Source organism: Maniola hyperantus, chromosome 3 (assembly GCF_902806685.2).
Source record: "Maniola hyperantus chromosome 3, iAphHyp1.2, whole genome shotgun sequence".
In the NCBI taxonomy this organism is placed as follows: Eukaryota; Metazoa; Arthropoda; class Insecta; order Lepidoptera; family Nymphalidae; genus Maniola; species Maniola hyperantus.
Genome location: NC_048538.1, coordinates 15,819,288 through 15,836,819, shown reverse-complemented (window position 1 = coordinate 15,836,819; position 17,532 = coordinate 15,819,288). Strand labels below are relative to the sequence as shown.

General features: G+C 40.9%; 2 protein-coding genes across 2 annotated transcripts; one reads left to right on the top strand and one right to left on the bottom strand.

Annotated features, from left to right (window-relative positions):
* Nucleotides 1-676: 676 nt before the first annotated feature.
* Nucleotides 677-12,890, top strand: PolH (DNA polymerase eta). The gene is made up of 8 exons (XM_034983989.2): nucleotides 677-988; nucleotides 1,639-1,773; nucleotides 2,175-2,277; nucleotides 3,086-3,302; nucleotides 8,429-8,546; nucleotides 9,877-10,017; nucleotides 10,692-11,056; nucleotides 11,592-12,890. The coding sequence occupies exons 1-8, from the start codon at nucleotides 855-857 to the stop codon at nucleotides 12,773-12,775; spliced, it is 2,397 nt and encodes a 798-aa protein (XP_034839880.1). The 5' UTR covers nucleotides 677-854; the 3' UTR covers nucleotides 12,776-12,890.
* Nucleotides 12,891-13,717: 827 nt separating this feature from the next.
* On the bottom strand, nucleotides 13,718-17,061 carry RpL10 (ribosomal protein L10). The gene is made up of 5 exons (XM_034984120.2): nucleotides 16,953-17,061; nucleotides 16,801-16,829; nucleotides 16,410-16,715; nucleotides 14,721-14,883; nucleotides 13,718-13,921 (listed from the first exon to the last, which is right to left on the bottom strand). Exons 2-5 carry the CDS (start codon nucleotides 16,821-16,823, stop codon nucleotides 13,754-13,756), a joined length of 660 nt encoding a protein of 219 aa, XP_034840011.1. The 5' UTR covers nucleotides 16,824-16,829; nucleotides 16,953-17,061; the 3' UTR covers nucleotides 13,718-13,753.
* Nucleotides 17,062-17,532: the final 471 nt, after the last annotated feature.

Here is a 17,532-nt window from a genome sequence, read left to right as displayed (position 1 = left end):
TACTACCACTTTTGTAAGTTACGCCGATGTACCTGTGCAGAAATCGTATTTTTGAACGGCGCGAAAATATTTCAGCCAATCTTAGCACGCGTCCATCCGCTATCGGTTTTTGCCTGCGCGCCATGTTTACGCGCGAAACATGATTTAGATAGACCGAGTCTCTGTTGTTCTTGTGTTTAAAATCTTAACATAAAGCGATAAGGTCTCTATTTAATTGGTGTGCATTTTTCAGTTTTAGTCGACGCGGCGTTAGGTTGCGCTTTTTTATACTTGCAAATGAATTTAGCTGATGCAACTTGTAAAAGTGGTATACTTAGTACCTACCCTACTGGTTTCAGTTTTCCCTTTAATACCTATTTGAATAAAATAATATTGTTAAATTGATAAATTGTTTTAATTTCGTATTCTACTGCCTTAAGCTCCGCTTAAGATATAGATAACTTCCAATAAGGAAGTTTCCTGTGACAAAAACAAAAAATAACTACCTACCTACTTATGTAAATGGAAGATAATAAAAATAAATTAAACATGGTGAAAGAATTGTTTTAATCGTTAAAATGACTAAGTTATTCAATTTTTAACGTATTCGTACAAAGATAAAAACTAGCCAAGTGCGAGTTAGACCTAGCTCTTCTAAGGTCTAAAAGACTAGCATCCAGGGCCATAAAAAATAAATTGGCAAGTGATCAGCTGAGTTTGACATTTTAAAAAGATTGAGGTTATGTATGGATAATAATAATAAAATTGTTCGTGGTATATTATTATAATTATATTATTGAATGTTTAGAAAAGAATGAAATGAAAGACTTTTTAATTAAATCATAAATGAGATATAGAATATCGCCACAGTAAAAATGGATCAGGAGAACAGAGTTGTGGTACTGATCGACATGGACTGTTTCTACTGCCAAGTTGAAGAGAAACTCAACCCTGAACTAAAAGGCAAACCCATTGCTGTGGTGCAATATAATCCCTGGAAAGGAGGAGGGTAAATGGAGTTCAAGTTTTTACTCAGGAAGTATATTGTTAGGAACAAATAACTATCCAATTGATATAAACTAGCGACACAACCCTGCTTTCCACGGGTGCAATTTTACTAATGAAGATTTCCTTTGTTTTATACAATACTATATGATGCCCGCGACTTCGTCCGCGTGGATGGAGGTTTTTTTTTTTAAATTTGCCTGTGCCAATTTCCGGAAAGCAAGCTGCCTCTATGGCAGACTTCACACACCTTTGAGAACATAATGGAGAACTCTCAGGCAGTGTAAGGGGATATTGTGTGGAAAAGGGGTGGATAGTAAATTTTAGCGTTTAAACTACCGTGAGTGATTTCCATTCTAAATAATATCTGTCCACGGACAAAAAAGGACCCCGTATGGGTTCGAAACTAGTCGGGCTAACGTCGACTAAACACGTGAGTATAGCCGTGGACAGATATTATTTAGAATGGATAATGAATTTTGATAGATGACAGAAGTGAGTGGAAGAAGAAGATATGTTGTGCCGACCCCACGTAGTGTGGGAAAGAAGAAGAAGATAATAAATAGACTAAGCAGCTTTCACTGATATGCATCTATATTGTAAGTGCTTCGATTTATTTTAGCTAAACTAAATAAATTATTATTGTTACTTTAGGATTATAGCAGTGAACTATGTAGCGCGAGGCATGGGAGTGACGCGGCACATGAGAGGTGACGAGGCCAAGGAGAAGTGCCCACAGATTGAGTTGCCATCGGTGCCTTGTCAGAGAGGCAAGGCTGATATTACAAAGTGAGAAATTAAAGTCTTTTCTTACAGTTAAATTTTTTCTAAATTAAAAATAATTAAAGTTTTTTCTTACAGCAATTCCACATAGGAATAATAAAATACTACAAAAATAAATCATGTTTTTTTCTAGATGCTAAAAAGACAATTTTTTCCAATAGAACTCAATTTTTTAAATTCTTATAAATTTTTTCATCGTCAAGTGACGCGTCGTAGGTGAGGGCATTGACCCGAGTTTTGTACGCTATATATTGCGGTTTTGAAAAATACAAAATCAGTAAAACTACAAAATGAGGCAAATGGTTATTGGTATTGGATTGTGTTTAGGTAGTATAACAATAACGCCAAGTTTTTGCTAGCGTTCTGGTTACACCCTGTGTAAATCATTTCTTAATAATTATTTGTAGGTACAGAGATGCAGGAAAAGATGTGGCAAAGGTACTTCAAAAATTTACACCTCTGCTGGAAAGAGCGTCCATTGATGAAGCCTATTTAGACATTACAGCTCCTGTAAGTTACAATTTATATAATTATAGCCGACGCCCGCGACTTCGTTCGCGTGGATTTAGGTTTTAAAAAACTAAAGCGAACTACTTGATTTTCCGGCATAAAAATTAGCCTATGTCACTCTCCAAGTCTTTGACTATACTCATGCCAAAAATTAAGTCAATCCATAAATCATTGCTTATATCTAGTCGGTAGGACGTCCGCCTTTTGATCGGAGGTCGGGGGTTTGACCCCGGGCATGCACCTCTAACTTTTCGGAGTTATGTGCGTTTTAAATAATTAAATATCACTTGCTTTAACTGTGAAGGAAAACATTGTGAGGAAACCTGCATAACTGAGAGTTCTCCATAATGTTCTCAAAGGTGTGTGAAGTCTACCAATCCGCACATGGCCAGCATGGTAGACTATGACCAAAACCCTTCTCACTATGAGAGGAAACCCGTTCTCTGTAGTGAGCCGGTGATGGGTTGATCATCATACGTGGTTGAAGGACAAACCGACAAACCAATAAACAGACACACTTTCGCATTTATAATAAGGGTACTGATTGTTGGTTTCAGGCACAGACCACCACCTATAGACGCCTAATAGCCGGACAACCCCGATCGTCAAGCTTAGTCAGTTGCTTAGCATAAAAGTCGGCCCACGCCCGTTCGGTACCCTCATTCCGCACATTGTCTTGATTATGTGACTTTTGAGTCCACCAATCACAACAAAGCATTCTCCCCTGTCCGCCGCCAATATTTTCGATTTTGGTTTCATACAAAACCTTGTATACATACTCTTGAGGTTGAATTCTCTGTGGTTTCAGGTAAATAAAAGACTCGAAACTCTAAACATAAACACATTAACAAGTGAGCTGATGCCCAACACCTTTGCGCTGGGCTACGACAGCATAGAGGAGTTCATGTCAGATGTGCACGCGTGTGGCTCGGACTCCATCGACTTTGATCACGAACACGCCAATCAGCTGCTGGTGGGGGCTTTGATTGTTAGCGAGATTAGAGCTGCCGTATATGAAGAGACAGGTAATCATTATTTTACCGTTTGGAATTTGCTTTTATAATATTATGGTCCCAGAAGTCTAAAGGGCTTATTCCAACTTCCTAAATCCTCGTCCTAAATGGTAAAGTTACCGTCAAACTAGGCAACTTTGTCATTCAATGATACTTAAAAAAATTACAAAGTGAATTTGCTTGTAAATTGCTTTTTGGGCAAAGTATCATTGAATGGCAAAGTTGGCTAGTTTGACGGTAACTATACCATTTAGGACGTAGGATTTAGGAAGGTGGAATAAGCCCTTAACCACATAATATTTTGCAGGCCATGGCAGAATGTGAAAGAGACCATCCATGAATCCATCATTTTTTTCCTCCCACCAGACCAGCCAGAAATTTAGAAATTATAAAATTCCAAATCCCTGCCAGGAATTGAACCCGGGACCTCCCACTAATAAGACCACAGCGCTTACCACTGCGCCAGGGAGGTCGTCAGTTACTTTGTTACTCACATTTGGCAAATAAATAATTTCATTTCTGTCAACGCTTCTTATTAAGTTGACAGTGCGTTCGCGGCCTATCGGAACTATCATGTAGATTATGCCTAAAATTAGTCTATGGTCAGAATTGTACCTATATAAGAAATGTCAAAATAAACCGTTACATACACACACTCTCCGCTGAAGTACGTTGTTTCATTGTTCCTTCTCCGAACCTAAAAATTAGAAGATCTGCCTATCGGGTCTTCGGTGTTAGTTCAAATAACTAACATAGTGGCGACCGTAAACTGGACACCTGGGAAGGAAGAAGCCAAGCCATCCAGCGAGAGAATCATCGTCGTTGACGCCAGCCGGGACGCCAATCGTTTCGCAGCATCAGGTTCAACGCAAATCATCGTCGTTGACGCCAGCCGGGACGCCAATCGTTTCGCAGCATCAGGTTCAACGCAAATCATCGTCGTTGACGCCAGCCGGGACGCCAATCGTTTCGCAGCATCAGGTTCAACGCAAATCATCGTCGTTGACGCCAGCCGGGACGCCAATCGTTTCGCAGCATCAGGTTCAACGCAAATCATCGTCGTTGACGCCAGCCGGGACGCCAATCGTTTCGCAGCATCAGGCTCAACTCAAATCACCATCGTTGTAGCCAGCCGGGACGCCAATCGGACCGCAGCATCAGGCTCAACTCAAGAAGACGTCTGAAGCCATCGCCGGGACGCTGATCGGACCCGCAGCATTTGGGCTCAGACAGAGGGAGCACTTTCTACGCCGGCAACAACGAGGCCGGACCAATATTTCAGATAAGTGTCCTATCCCACATAAAACACAACACATTCATCCAAACATCCATAATTCCATTTCACAGCTACCTTATTCATACATCCATTGCTCCATAATCATCCGTACTTCACGCACTATTCAAAGGGCCATACCACTTTGCACAATCAATCACAAAATTCAAAATTTGCACGTTATTCGTCACTTCATCCGTTACGCATTAGCCGTACCTACCTACTCATTACTTCATATTATCATAATTCATACGATTTTTAACTGGCGCGTGCACTTATTGGAGCTGCGCGGACGACTGGAAACCGGTTCATGTTCATCGGTTGGACGACAACTTCAAGCGACGTGCATAGGTAACGTACCTAGTCATAGATAGATATACGTTTTACTTATTATTTTGCAGCGATCTTGCGGCCACCGATAACAAACCAGTTTTTGTTCACCTACAGCTGTTATAATAACGCTTCAATATGTCTCTGAAAGAATTAATTATTAAACGCAGCAGCGTGAAAGGGCGCGTTACTAAATTTAAAAACTATATTTCTAAGATTAATAAGCTTTCAGTGTTAGATTCATTGGAATTAGGCGAATTAAAACTTAAATTAGGTAAAATTGAGTGCTTAGCTACTGAGTTTAGTGACGTGCAAAGTCAGATTGAATCGTTAAGCGGGGACACGTTAGATGCCGAACTAGATATTCGCGAGGAGATCGAAAATGAATTAGACAGCGTGACTTCGTTAGCTCAGGACATTCTGTCGCGTAATTCGAGGGTTCCGTGCTTTGAAGACGTGCACAGTAGTTCTTCGGGGCAAGAACGAGGCGTCTCACAAGGCATTGGGTTCAAATTACCTCTAATTCAAATCTCGAAATTTGACGGAACAGTTTTTAAATGGTTAGAATTTCGAGATACTTTCCGGTCTCTCATTCATGATAACGAGCACATACTACCTATCTATAAGTTTCATTATTTAAACTCGTATTTAGAGGGAGATGCCGCGCGTGTTATATCCAATCTCGAAGTTTGTGCATTGAACTACAAGAAGGCTTGGAGTTTATTATGTGAACGTTATGACAACAAGAGGCAGCTAATTAGCAATCACCTCAACGCTTTATTCAATATCGAAACACTGTCCCGCGAATCGGAACAGTCATTGCGTTCATTAGTAGATAATGTAAATAAAAATTTACGTGCGTTAGCGAGTCTTGGCCAGCCCGTTGATAAGTGGGATAGTTTAATAATACACATGGTTAGTTCTAAATTAGACAGCCATACTAGTATGAAATGGGAGGAGCATCGAAACTCGCTAAGTGATATGCCGACTTTAGATCAATTTAATAAGTTTTTAAAGGAGCGTGCAGATGTTTTGGAATCATTTAATCAAAATAAAACTCAAAACAAACGTGTTTCGTCTAATGCCGCGCCAATCGCGAGCAATAGTAATAACTATAACAAAAATACAAGACAAAATAAATCTTTTTCGTATGCTGTTCAATCGGGATACAATAATGCAGATAGAAATCGCGCTCGCTGTGTAGTTTGCAAGCTTGACCATGCAATCTACAACTGTCCTTCATTCTTAGCCAAAACCCCTGAACTCCGGATAGCCGAGGCTCAGAAGCTGAAGCTATGTCTGAACTGCTTAAGGTCAAACCATCGAACTCGTCAATGCTTTTCGAGTCGTTGTAGGGAGTGCAGAAAACCACATTCTACCCTGCTTCACAAGCCCACAGAGGAGCACTCTGCACCCACAGTTCAGAATTCCGTCGATGAACTTAGTGTGAACCTAGCTAGGCAGGCAACTTCTCACGTCATGTTATCCACCGTGATGGTAGAAGTTCTGAACCCTCTAAACTCCAAGACTGAAGTCATTCGCGCGCTTCTAGACTGTGGAAGCCAGTCTAGCTTTTTGACAAAGCGCGTCAAGGAAAAATTAAATTTAGAGGCGATACCCACTAATCTCACCGTCGTAGGTATAGGTAATAATTCAAATAATCATGTTACTGAGAGGTGTTTGGTTAGGTTTAACTCATTGCAAGGCGACTATCATGCAAGTTTGTCTTGTTTTATAATGCCAGAATTAACGGCGAATATTCCAAAAATAAATATAGATTACAAACTATTTAGTCTCCCCGAGAACATTCAACTCGCGGACCCTAATTTTTGCAGCCCTGCACCTGTAGATGCGCTTTTAGGGGCCGACCTATTCTGGGATGTAATAGGTAACACCGTCAAATCATTAGGTGACGGAAAACCATATCTGTGTAACTCACGATTTGGGTGGGTTATTTCCGGTCCTATTTCATTAAATTGTGACCCCAAACAAATTAATTGCAATTTTTCATCAAGCGAGTCGTTCGATGATCGCTTAGATAATCAAATAGCCAAATTTTGGGACCCCCAAAAAATATTATTAAGTAATAGCGAGAAGGGTTGTGAGCAGAATTTTAAGACTCACACTACTCGCCTAAAATCAGGTCGATTTCGTGTTAAATATACTTCTCAAAGATCCACCCGCAACCTTGAGAAATGCATTAATTTAAAATCGATCGACGCGTTAGGTAGTTCGAGCGTTCATTTATCGTACTCGAAGTCGTGGGTAGCTCCGGCCGGGAAGCCTATGACGATTCCACAACTAGCGTTATCCGCGGCGCAGCTCGCCGCTAGTCGTCACCTACCTACAAATCTGAAACCGGCAGAATGTTTATCTGATAACGGCCGAAACGAAGCTACTAGTATAGGAATAACTCAATTTTTAAATTCCAATCCCGTCATTTCTGACTTTGCAGTTGACGAACAAATAAAATTTTCTTTTATGTCTTTATATTCAAGAGAAATTGGAGAGGTTGGGATCAATTCCGCCAAAAACATTCTCATTAAAAGATATTTGGCTCATAATAATTTGGCTTTCGAGGAATTAATTACTCTATATTCGCAAGTGGAGGCTAAACTGAATAGTCGCCCCTTATATCTCATGACTTCCTCTCCTAACTATCTGTTCCCTCGTTCCCCAGGACACTACCTGATTGGACGGCCTCTGACTGCGCTGCCGTCAACGAATGTCGAAGACTTCAGTTCCAGCAGCCTCGACCGTAACTCGGGGCTCGAGAAGATACGCCAGCAGTTCTGGCGTGGCTGGCAAAGAATCAGCGAACTTCAACAGCGCACTACGTGGCACACGAAACGAGAAAGGCTGAGCGTGGGAGATCTCATGCTTCTGCAAGAAGATAACTTCGCACCCCTCAAGTGGCGCCTCAGCTGGATTACCGCTCTGTACCAAGGAGCTGACGGAATCTCCAGAGTCGCCGATATCCGAACCGCGAGAGGAGTGGTGCGCAGGGCTATGACTAGCATTTGCCCCTTGCTTCTCCAGACGAATTTGTTTTCTCTTAAACGACGTTTAAGAGGGGGGGAATTTATGTCAACGCTTCTTATTAAGTTGACAGTGCGTTCGCGGCCTATCGGAACTATCATGTAGATTATGCCTAAAATTAGTCTATGGTCAGAATTGTACCTATATAAGAAATGTCAAAATAAACCGTTACATACACACACTCTCCGCTGAAGTACGTTGTTTCATTGTTCCTTCTCCGAACCTAAAAATTAGAAGATCTGCCTATCGGGTCTTCGGTGTTAGTTCAAATAACTAACAATTTCATTTCAGAAGAATTTTTAGATTTTCGTAAATCGTAATAGGTAGAGAGTTTAAATTTTTACAGATTGTGTATTTCTATTGCCACTATAACAACAAATAATAAAAAATTCAAAATTTTGAAAGCCGCTATGTAAATTAAAAATCGTATATCTTGTATGTTGGTACGGAACCCTTCGTTGACCAATTTTTAGTGTTTCTGGTTGTTATTTGGCAGGGTACAGCTGTTCAGCCGGCATAGCGCACAACAAGATCCTCGCCAAGCTGGTGTGCGGCATGAACAAGCCCAACAAGCAGACCGTGCTGCCCAAGCATTGCATTAATATTTTGTACAAGTATGTCATCATCATCATCATCAGCCTGTGGACGTCCACTGTTGGACATATGCCTTCCCTAAAGAGCGCCACCAGACCCGGTCCTCAGCCTTCCTCATCCAGCCACTTTCCGCCAGCCTCTTTATATCGTCGGTCCATCGTGCTGGAGGGCGTCCCACACTACGCTTGCTTAAACTCGGTCTCCACTCAAGAACTTTCCGGCTCCAACGGCCATCGCCTCTACGACAGGCATGACCTGCCCACTGCCACTTCAGCTTGCTAATAGTTTGGGCTATTTTCGGTACAAGTATGTACCGAAATGCTTTTCCACCAGAGATGTTAACATCGTCAACCGATAGACGTCCACTGCTGGACATAGGTCTCTTGTATTGTACGGACTTCCACATGCCACGGTCTTGCGCAAATATCTTATGGACACCATATTAGGACGAAAACGCCGTGAGGAAACCTGCATGCCTGAGAGATCTCCATAATGTTGTCAAACGTATGTGAAATCTGCCAATCCGCACTTGGCCAGCATGGTGGACTATGATTTGAATCCTTCTCATTGTGAGAGGAGACCGATGCTCAGTAGTGGGCCATCGATGTGTTGTTATTAATATTATAAATGCGAAAGTATGTCTGGTCTCTCTGCTACCTCTTCACTTCACGGTCCATCCGAACCGATCTTAACCGATATTAATGGGCTATTTTGTATCCCGGAAACTTGAAGCGCTCCCTTGGGATTTTTAGAAAACCAAATCATGATCTAGTTTTTCTTTTTTAAACTTACTTAAAAACCTACTTACTACTCTTCTTCTTCTTCTTTCTTCTTTGGGGCTATGCAGGTCCTTGATATCCCTGTACTGCGATCGTCTCCGATCTATTGTGTTTGCCTCCACTTCACACTTCCTTGTCAAATCCTGTGGCTGCCAAATACAGCAGCCCCTTTTTGACTGGAATTGAAGTAACTAGTACTTACTACTTAGGAAGCTATGATAGCCTAGTGGTAAGGAAGCTATGATAGCCTAGTGGTTAGGACGGCCGCCTTCTAATTAGAGTTCGGGGGTTCGATCCCGGACCTCGAGTTATGTGCGTTTTAATTAATTAAATATCACTTGCTTTGACGGTGAAGGAAAACATCGTGAGGAAACCTGCATGCCTGAGTGTTCTTCAAAATATTCTCAAAGGCGTGTGAAGTCTACCAATCCGCACATGGCCAGCGTGGTAGAGTATGGCCAAAAACCCTTCTCACTCTGAGAGGAGACCCGTGCTCTGTAGTGAGCCGGTGATGGGTTGATCATGATGATGATAATGAGTACTTACTAATAGTATTATTACTGTTTTGCAGAACTCTATCGGTTAAGAAGGTGAAGCATTTGGGTGGCAAGTTTGGCGATGCGGTCTGCGATATACTGAGGATCTCAACGATGGCGGAGCTGCAACATTTTACAGAAACAGAACTTCAAACTAAATTCGATGAAAAAAATGGGTAAGCATTATCACGAGATTCTTAACATTTCAGGCACGGAAGGATCACTCTGCAAAAACGTTTAACTTTAAATAAACAGCGACTAAAATTTAATGAACGCATCTCTCTCTTACTCTCTCATAAGAGAAGTGAGTTAGGCAAATGCCGTCAAAGGGGCGCGCCGCCGTACCTAGGTAAAGCTCTCAGGTCACGTGACCAAGTGAGCCCCAAACTAGTATTATTTAATTTTTTTGAGTGAATTAAACTTCATTGCAATCTTTGAAATAACACTGAGGATGTTATTTCAATTCCAGTCAAAGGAAGTGAAGTGGAGCCAAACACAATAGATCGGAGACGGTCGCAGTGATACAGGGATCCAAGAACCTGCATAGCCCCAAAGTATAAGAAGAAGAATAATCTTTGAATTTGTGTGAAAAACAAGAGCTTTTGAAATTTATTGTCATAATTATGGGGGTGCTATTTATTTTCGACAGACTGCCAAAAATGCGGACGTTCTAAATTCAACTCTTACTTTTCTATGTAGGTCTGTACCCCTATTTCTCCAAGATTTCTGGACCGATTTGCAATATTTTTTTGTTTACAATATACATATTAATGGTAACACTAGAAAGCCAGTTTTTACGTAAACTAACTAACTAACGATACGTACGTAACTTTGTCTATTTTATTTCCAGTACTTGGCTATACAATATAGCGCGCGGGACTGACTGCGAGCCCGTACAAGCGAGGTTCAACCCCAAAAGCATCGGCTGCTGCAAACAACTCCGAGGGAAAGCAGCTTTAGTAGACTTGGATAGCTTGAAGAAATGGCTCAAAGACTTAGGCGAGGAGATCGAGGACAGGCTGGAGAAGGATGCGTTAGAGAGTAACAGGACGCCGAAGCAAATGGTCGTCAGTTTCTCCTTAAACGTGAACGGCCGAGACACTAGCAGTTCTAGGTCGTATAACTTTTCGCCCGACGACGATCTGTGCGGAGTTACGTTTTCTAATAAAGCACTGGAGCTGGTCCTGGATAGCGCAGAAGGGAGCAAGCCTAAAGGTCAGTGTCACAGTTCACGACTTCTAATAAAACGTCGAGGCTTCGTTTCGACGTCACCGGCAGGCGTCAAATGTTACATTTGACGCCGGTAACTCTATTTTGCATTGATTTTACGTCATCAGAGCCTCATAATATCATTGATTCAGGATAAAACCGAGAATGCCCTTTGTTTCGACGTACATGAGAGGTTTTGCTGTTGTTTTGCCAATCAATACTGCCAACTTCTAATGATACAATGGCTTAGTTTGAAATTTTACCACCTCACTCCGTTGGTAGTATTCGAGCGAAAAACGCTTCAGCGAAAAACGCTTCAGCGATAAGCTACCTACTGCATCTGCCTTGTTTTAAAGTTGAAGTTTGTCCATACATCTACAACCAGCACTGGAGCGCTTGGAAGCGGAAATGTTGCGAAATAGAAAGTCTGATCATGATTGCTGTGAAGGTTTCCAAAATTTGTAACCAATTGTTTGTGAAATAAATCGATCTGAATCAGATAATGAAATCCTTCAATTAATAAACTCATTTATTTTTCCAGATGGCGAGACTAACAGAAGATTAAAGACTCCAATAAAATTTCTTGGCATCAGTGTTGGTAAGTTTGAAGATAACAATGAAAGCAAAAAAACTAAAGGAATAATGGACTACTTTGCAGCTGGTTCGGCAAAAGAAACTACATATAAACCTGAAAATACTGCAAAAGTTAAAGATAAACATAAAAGTACTGAAGGCAAAAACTATGTTCTTCAGAAATTTTTAAATAACGGTAAAAATACCAAACAAAATATAGATAATAAGGAATGTTGTGCAGAAGACAATCTAAATAATACTAGAGTGTTAGAAGCAACATTGGATAAACAAGAATCATTTTTTGCTAAATACCTCGATGGATCTGTTAACCCAAATGTAAATCGAATACAAGAATCTGAAATCAAAGGTGAAGAATCTCAAGCTGAAGTAAATAGTTTTAATAAAGAAAATCATCGTTCTAATACACCACAATGTAACGTGATTCCATGTGGAGATGACAGTAATGATACAAATTATTCAGGATCGACGATTAATGAGGAAATAAATAAAAGTATTGCACTTTTCGAAGATGACCCTGTCGATATCGCTCGTGTTAGTAACATGAGAGAATTATTAAACAACAATAAAGACAAATTAGAAAATGACATTGAGCATTTAAAAGTTGAACCTGAATCAAGGGTATCGCCAATAATAAAACCAAAACCTCAACACATTGAGTCTATAGCTTGCACGGAATGTGGTAAAACGATACCAGTAAATAAATTCGACGAACATGCGGATTACCATTTAGCGTTAAAACTAAGAGAGGAAGAGAGACAAGAAGTGCGAAAAGAAAGAGAAAGAAAGTCAGTAAAAGAAGTCACAATGAGTAACAAGGATCCTAAGAAAAAGAAGGCGGAAGAACCAAGCAACAGAATTGAGACAGTAACATCAATGGCTAATTTTCTGACAAAAATAGACAGTGGAGTTCCAACAAAAATTTGCCCAGAATGTGGGAAAAAAGTTATTCTTGAAAAGTTTTCAGAACACCAAGATTTTCACGAAGCTCAAAAGTTAAGTAGGGAATTAAACAATAGGTCAACTTTCTCGAATATTACAAGTAGTGTGAAAATCAAAAGAAAGAGAAAATCTGCTTCACCGACAAAGAAACCTAAAATGCAGTGCAAATCAATAGATCTGTTCTTTAGATAGAGAGTAAAATAGGTACCTACTTTAATCTAAATATCGAATTTGTAAGCAATGTACAAAAGTGGTGTCATAATTAGGTTACATTATAATATTGTGCAAATAAATACCTATTTTTTTACATGTTTTTGTATTGAATGTATTGTAACTTGTAACACAATCTATGGCGACATCATTCGATAAACGCCTCTAATACTGAGATCTAAAGAGCACACTTTGACTTTGCTCACTTAAAATTTAGAAAACGAGACAGATTTATGTAAGATATACGTCGGTCTCGTTTTAACTCTAAAGTCAGAGTGCGCTCTATAGATCTCACCCTAAGATATAAATGCGAGTGTTTGTCCTTCAATCACATCGCAACGGATCGTCGTGATTTTTTGCATTTATTAGTCTTGCAGTGACTATACTTTTTATCCCAGATAAAAAAATATCAAAAAAAAAAAAACCGACTTCATAATTGAAGTCGGTTTTTTTTTGATATTTTTTTACTATAGAACTACAATAACTCTTGTATACATAATATATTGGGTAATAAATATTTTTTTACTTTTTAGTTTTGGTGGTTAATGAAGTCTGTTTTTATTTTTTTTTGAAATTTTTTGTTCGAAAGCGAAAGTGTGCGCAGACCAGGGTCTATTGTCTGCGGAGGACAACAAAAGTACCTCATCTTTTCTTTCAGTTTCGCCGTACCTAACGCCCACGTGTGCAAGAGATGTGCAGTTCTTAGCGACTCGTCCTCCGCGAACATCCCTAGTATGTGCAGGCTGTAAAACCCGTAAAAGACCGTTTGGCTATATGTGTGCACATGTACACAGTGTGTAGCGCTGTTTCGACTGGGACGACGCCATTTACGCTTATCAGTACGCTCACTACCGCAACCAAGGCTGAGCGGTCATGGTGAAATAGAACATCTACACTGTTAGGTAGAGGGAAAATAAAACAGTCATAATGAAACCATAGTATATTTATTACAAAGTCCCCCTACATGTTGTGTATCTCCACCTGCACCTTGCGCCACGAGTCGAGCGGGCCGTGCTCGGGCCGGTAGCGCACGTTGACACCGTCGTTGGCCAGGCGGCCCTCCTCGCGCAGCTTCTCGAACTCATCCCGGTCGTACTTCGTGAAGCCCCATCGCTTCGAGACGTAGATCTGGAAATTGGAAAACAAGAAATTAACTTATCTGTTGGAGACAAAGTGTTAGATAATTCCGCAAGCGAGGTTAGGACCGATGTGTAGATGTACCAAAAATAGTGATCCCCGTGCACAGAATTCAACTTCTAGAGTACGCATATACAAGGTTTTACATGAAAACAAAATCGTAAATTGGCGGGGGACAGGGGAGAATGCTTTGTTGTGATTGGTAGATTTAAGTCACGTAATCAAAACAATGTGCGGCATGAGGGTACCGATCGGGCGTGGGCAGACTTTTGCACAGCAAGCGCCTACACTTGGCGAGCAGGGGTGTTGTGTGTACCCAAGGGAGATATGAGGACTTAGTTAAAAACTCCCTGGATTTCAAAATGGAATCAATGAGTCAGAGTTCATGCACAGTGGGTGGGAGTCCCTGGTAGAGCAACTGGTGGTCCAGTGAGCCACCAAATAGCAGTACAGTGCGACAAGGCTCTCTGGGCACTTGAATGACATCGGCAGGGAGGTGTTGTTGGAGAACAAAGGCTTAGATTATTCAAGAACAAAAGGGGACACTTGACGACAACGTTAGTTCCGATTTTCGCCACGCGCCAAAAGAACCTCTTCGCACTGTATACGTAATATTATTCGTTACGCCACCAGCAGGTGATCCCGGGCGCCGCCAGAAAATTGGTTGCGCAACCAAGTGGACACCAGATAATGTACCCTCTATAGAGCTAGATACATTTTGTTGGTAGCATGACTGTTTGCACCACCACTTTTGTCCTACTGAGATAATGCTCTGATGCAGAATACAAACCTTCTGGCGGCCAGGGAACTTGAACTTGGCACGACGCAGAGCCTCGATGACCTGCGCCTTCCACTTGTCGGTGGAGCGCACCGACATGATGGGCTGGCCGATGCGCACGCGCGCCACCGTGCCCTGCGGCTTGCCGAACGCGCCGCGCATCCCCGTCTGGAGCCTGCAAGCCATACATATTTTTAAAAGAGTTGTTTTGAACAAAAGCCTCTTAAAAGCTTGGGGTGCTCAACAGAGCTAAGCAGTACTTTGCACCCGAGCACAGACTCCTTTCTTTACAAAGCACAAGCCTACCTACAAGTGGAGTATTGCTCACACCTTTGGGCTGGAGCACCCCAGTACCAACTCCTTCCATTTGATTGGATTCAATTGCCGGAGCTAGTTGGACAGCCTGGAGTGCTGCAGAGACCTAAGCTCTCAATCTATATAATGAGGAGTGCTCTGAAGAGCGGTTTACCTCATTCTACCCTCCTTTTTCTACAACCCTGCGCACCACAGTAAGCAATTTCACTCTCACCATCTAGGTGTCTGGTACACTTTGACTGTCTGTTGTGCCAGATCCTTCTGTCCATGCACATGCAAACTGTCCAATCAACTCCCTTTAGATGTGTTCCCACTAGATTACAACATGGGGTTATTCAAGGGGCAGACCAACTAATTCCTAAAAGGCCGGCAATGCATCGGCAGTTCCTCTTGTGCTGCAAATGTTCATGGGCGGAGGTAATCACTTGACATCAGGTAACCTGCTTGCTCCTATTTGTATTTGAAAGAAAGAGCATAAAGAGGTTTACTCTGCTACACCTAACATTAACAAGAACTTTAAGAGCATGAGAAGTGAAAAATAATTATGGATATCTAAATATTATGTTTTGGATGGTGCAGTTATAAACATTACAACTCTTTAAGAATAAAAAAATTCAACTGTGAATTTGAGTTACTAAATTCAGGCTTAATCTACATAGAAAAGACTAGATTATGCTCGCGACTTCTTCCACCTGGACTATACAAATTTCAACCCCTATTTCACACCTGATGAATTTTCAAAAATCTTTTCTTAGCGGATGCCTACGTCATAATAGCTATCTGCATGCCAAATTTCAGCCCGATCCGTCCATTAGTTTAAGCTGTGCGTTGATAGATCAGTCAGTCAGTCACCTTAACCTTTTATATATTTAGATAGATTAGTATTCATTAGAGCATGACAAGCTAAAAGTTTGTCAAGAATGAATCATTTTTCCACAGAAAATATTGTGCAATATTGTTTTTTTTTACTATCAGCTTTGCTGAATTGTTTCAACTTGCAGTTTATATTAATTAAATTACATCATTACTCACTACTAGCTATTTTATTTTGCTTGTTTATTTTTTATCCTTTTATAGATAAACTTAAAAGTAAAAGAACAATGTATTGCAAAATGTAGAAATCAGTACCCTTATTATAAATGAGAAAGTGTGTTTGTTTGTTGGTTTATTTGGTTTGTCCTTCAATCATGTCGGAACGGTGCAACAGATCGACGTGATATTTTGCATGGGCATAGATAATAACCTGGAGAGTGACATAGGCTACTTTTTATCCCGGAAAATAAAAAAGAGTTCCCACAGGATTTTTACAAAACTTAATTCCACGCGGACGAAGTCCACGGGCATCAGCTAGTAGTAAATAAATAATGAATGTAAAAGTACACTCACCTATCAGCCCCAGCGCACGATAACATTTTGTTGATGCGGATAACGTGGAATGGATGCAACCTGATGCGGATGTGGAACTGGTCTTTACCACAGTTCTTCACCAGGTATTTGTTACAGCAAATTCGCCCCGCTTCCAGCGCTTCCGAACTGAGCTGCTCATATTCGTCCGACACAAGGTGCACGCACAGAGGGAAGTCGTCCACGCCAGCTCTCTTTTTGCCCAAGTCAAAGATACGGATCTTAGGATCAGGCACACCACGGCAAAACCGTGATTTTGGGTAAGGTTTGTTTTTACAGTACCGATAGCTACAACACACAAATTATCAATAATTAGGCACAATAAATGAAATTAAAATTTCAAGAAAGTCTTTTGACAGTTCACGATATTTACCATCTTGCTGGTCGGCGCCCCATTGTGAACTGAAATAAATATAAAAACACACTTAGTACATAGCTAAAAGTTAAATTATCAAATAACCTAGCAATATATCATCTAAATCAAGCGATTTTTATAGATTGAAATCACAAAAATTAAATAAGCACCTTCACAAAGTGACACCCCGACTTTGAAAGAAATTTGACAGACTGGTCTGTGTTTGACAGATGGAATTTTTACTTGACGTTACAATCTCTATACTCTATGGTTTTTTAACATTTCAACCATAGAGCTCATTATATCTGTGCCATAGATAATATTCCAGAAAAGGTCATATGGAGGTACCACATGCTTGCGACCAACAACATATACGCTGTATATGATACGGCAAACGTCGGTAAACACCACGGAGTACTGCGGGGCGATTGTCTAAAACCTGCATCAATCATTATTACAATCTCAATTGTTCACATTGGCTGAATTTGTGCGATTCTTGTTGCAACAATGAGCAACAATGCATTGTGGCCAATAGTGAGCGAGCATTAACCAATCAGAGATGATTGCGATCGTGACATTATAGCTGTCAAACAACCGCGGTAGGGCCACTGTTTAAATACAGTGTTTGGCTTGCCTGCCATTCGGATCGAACGGCAAGCGCTTCCAAGCGTTGGCAAGCATACGTATTCACCAACACGCTTGCCAGTGATTAATGTTTTCTGTATGTACACAGGCATGTGGCACCAGCTT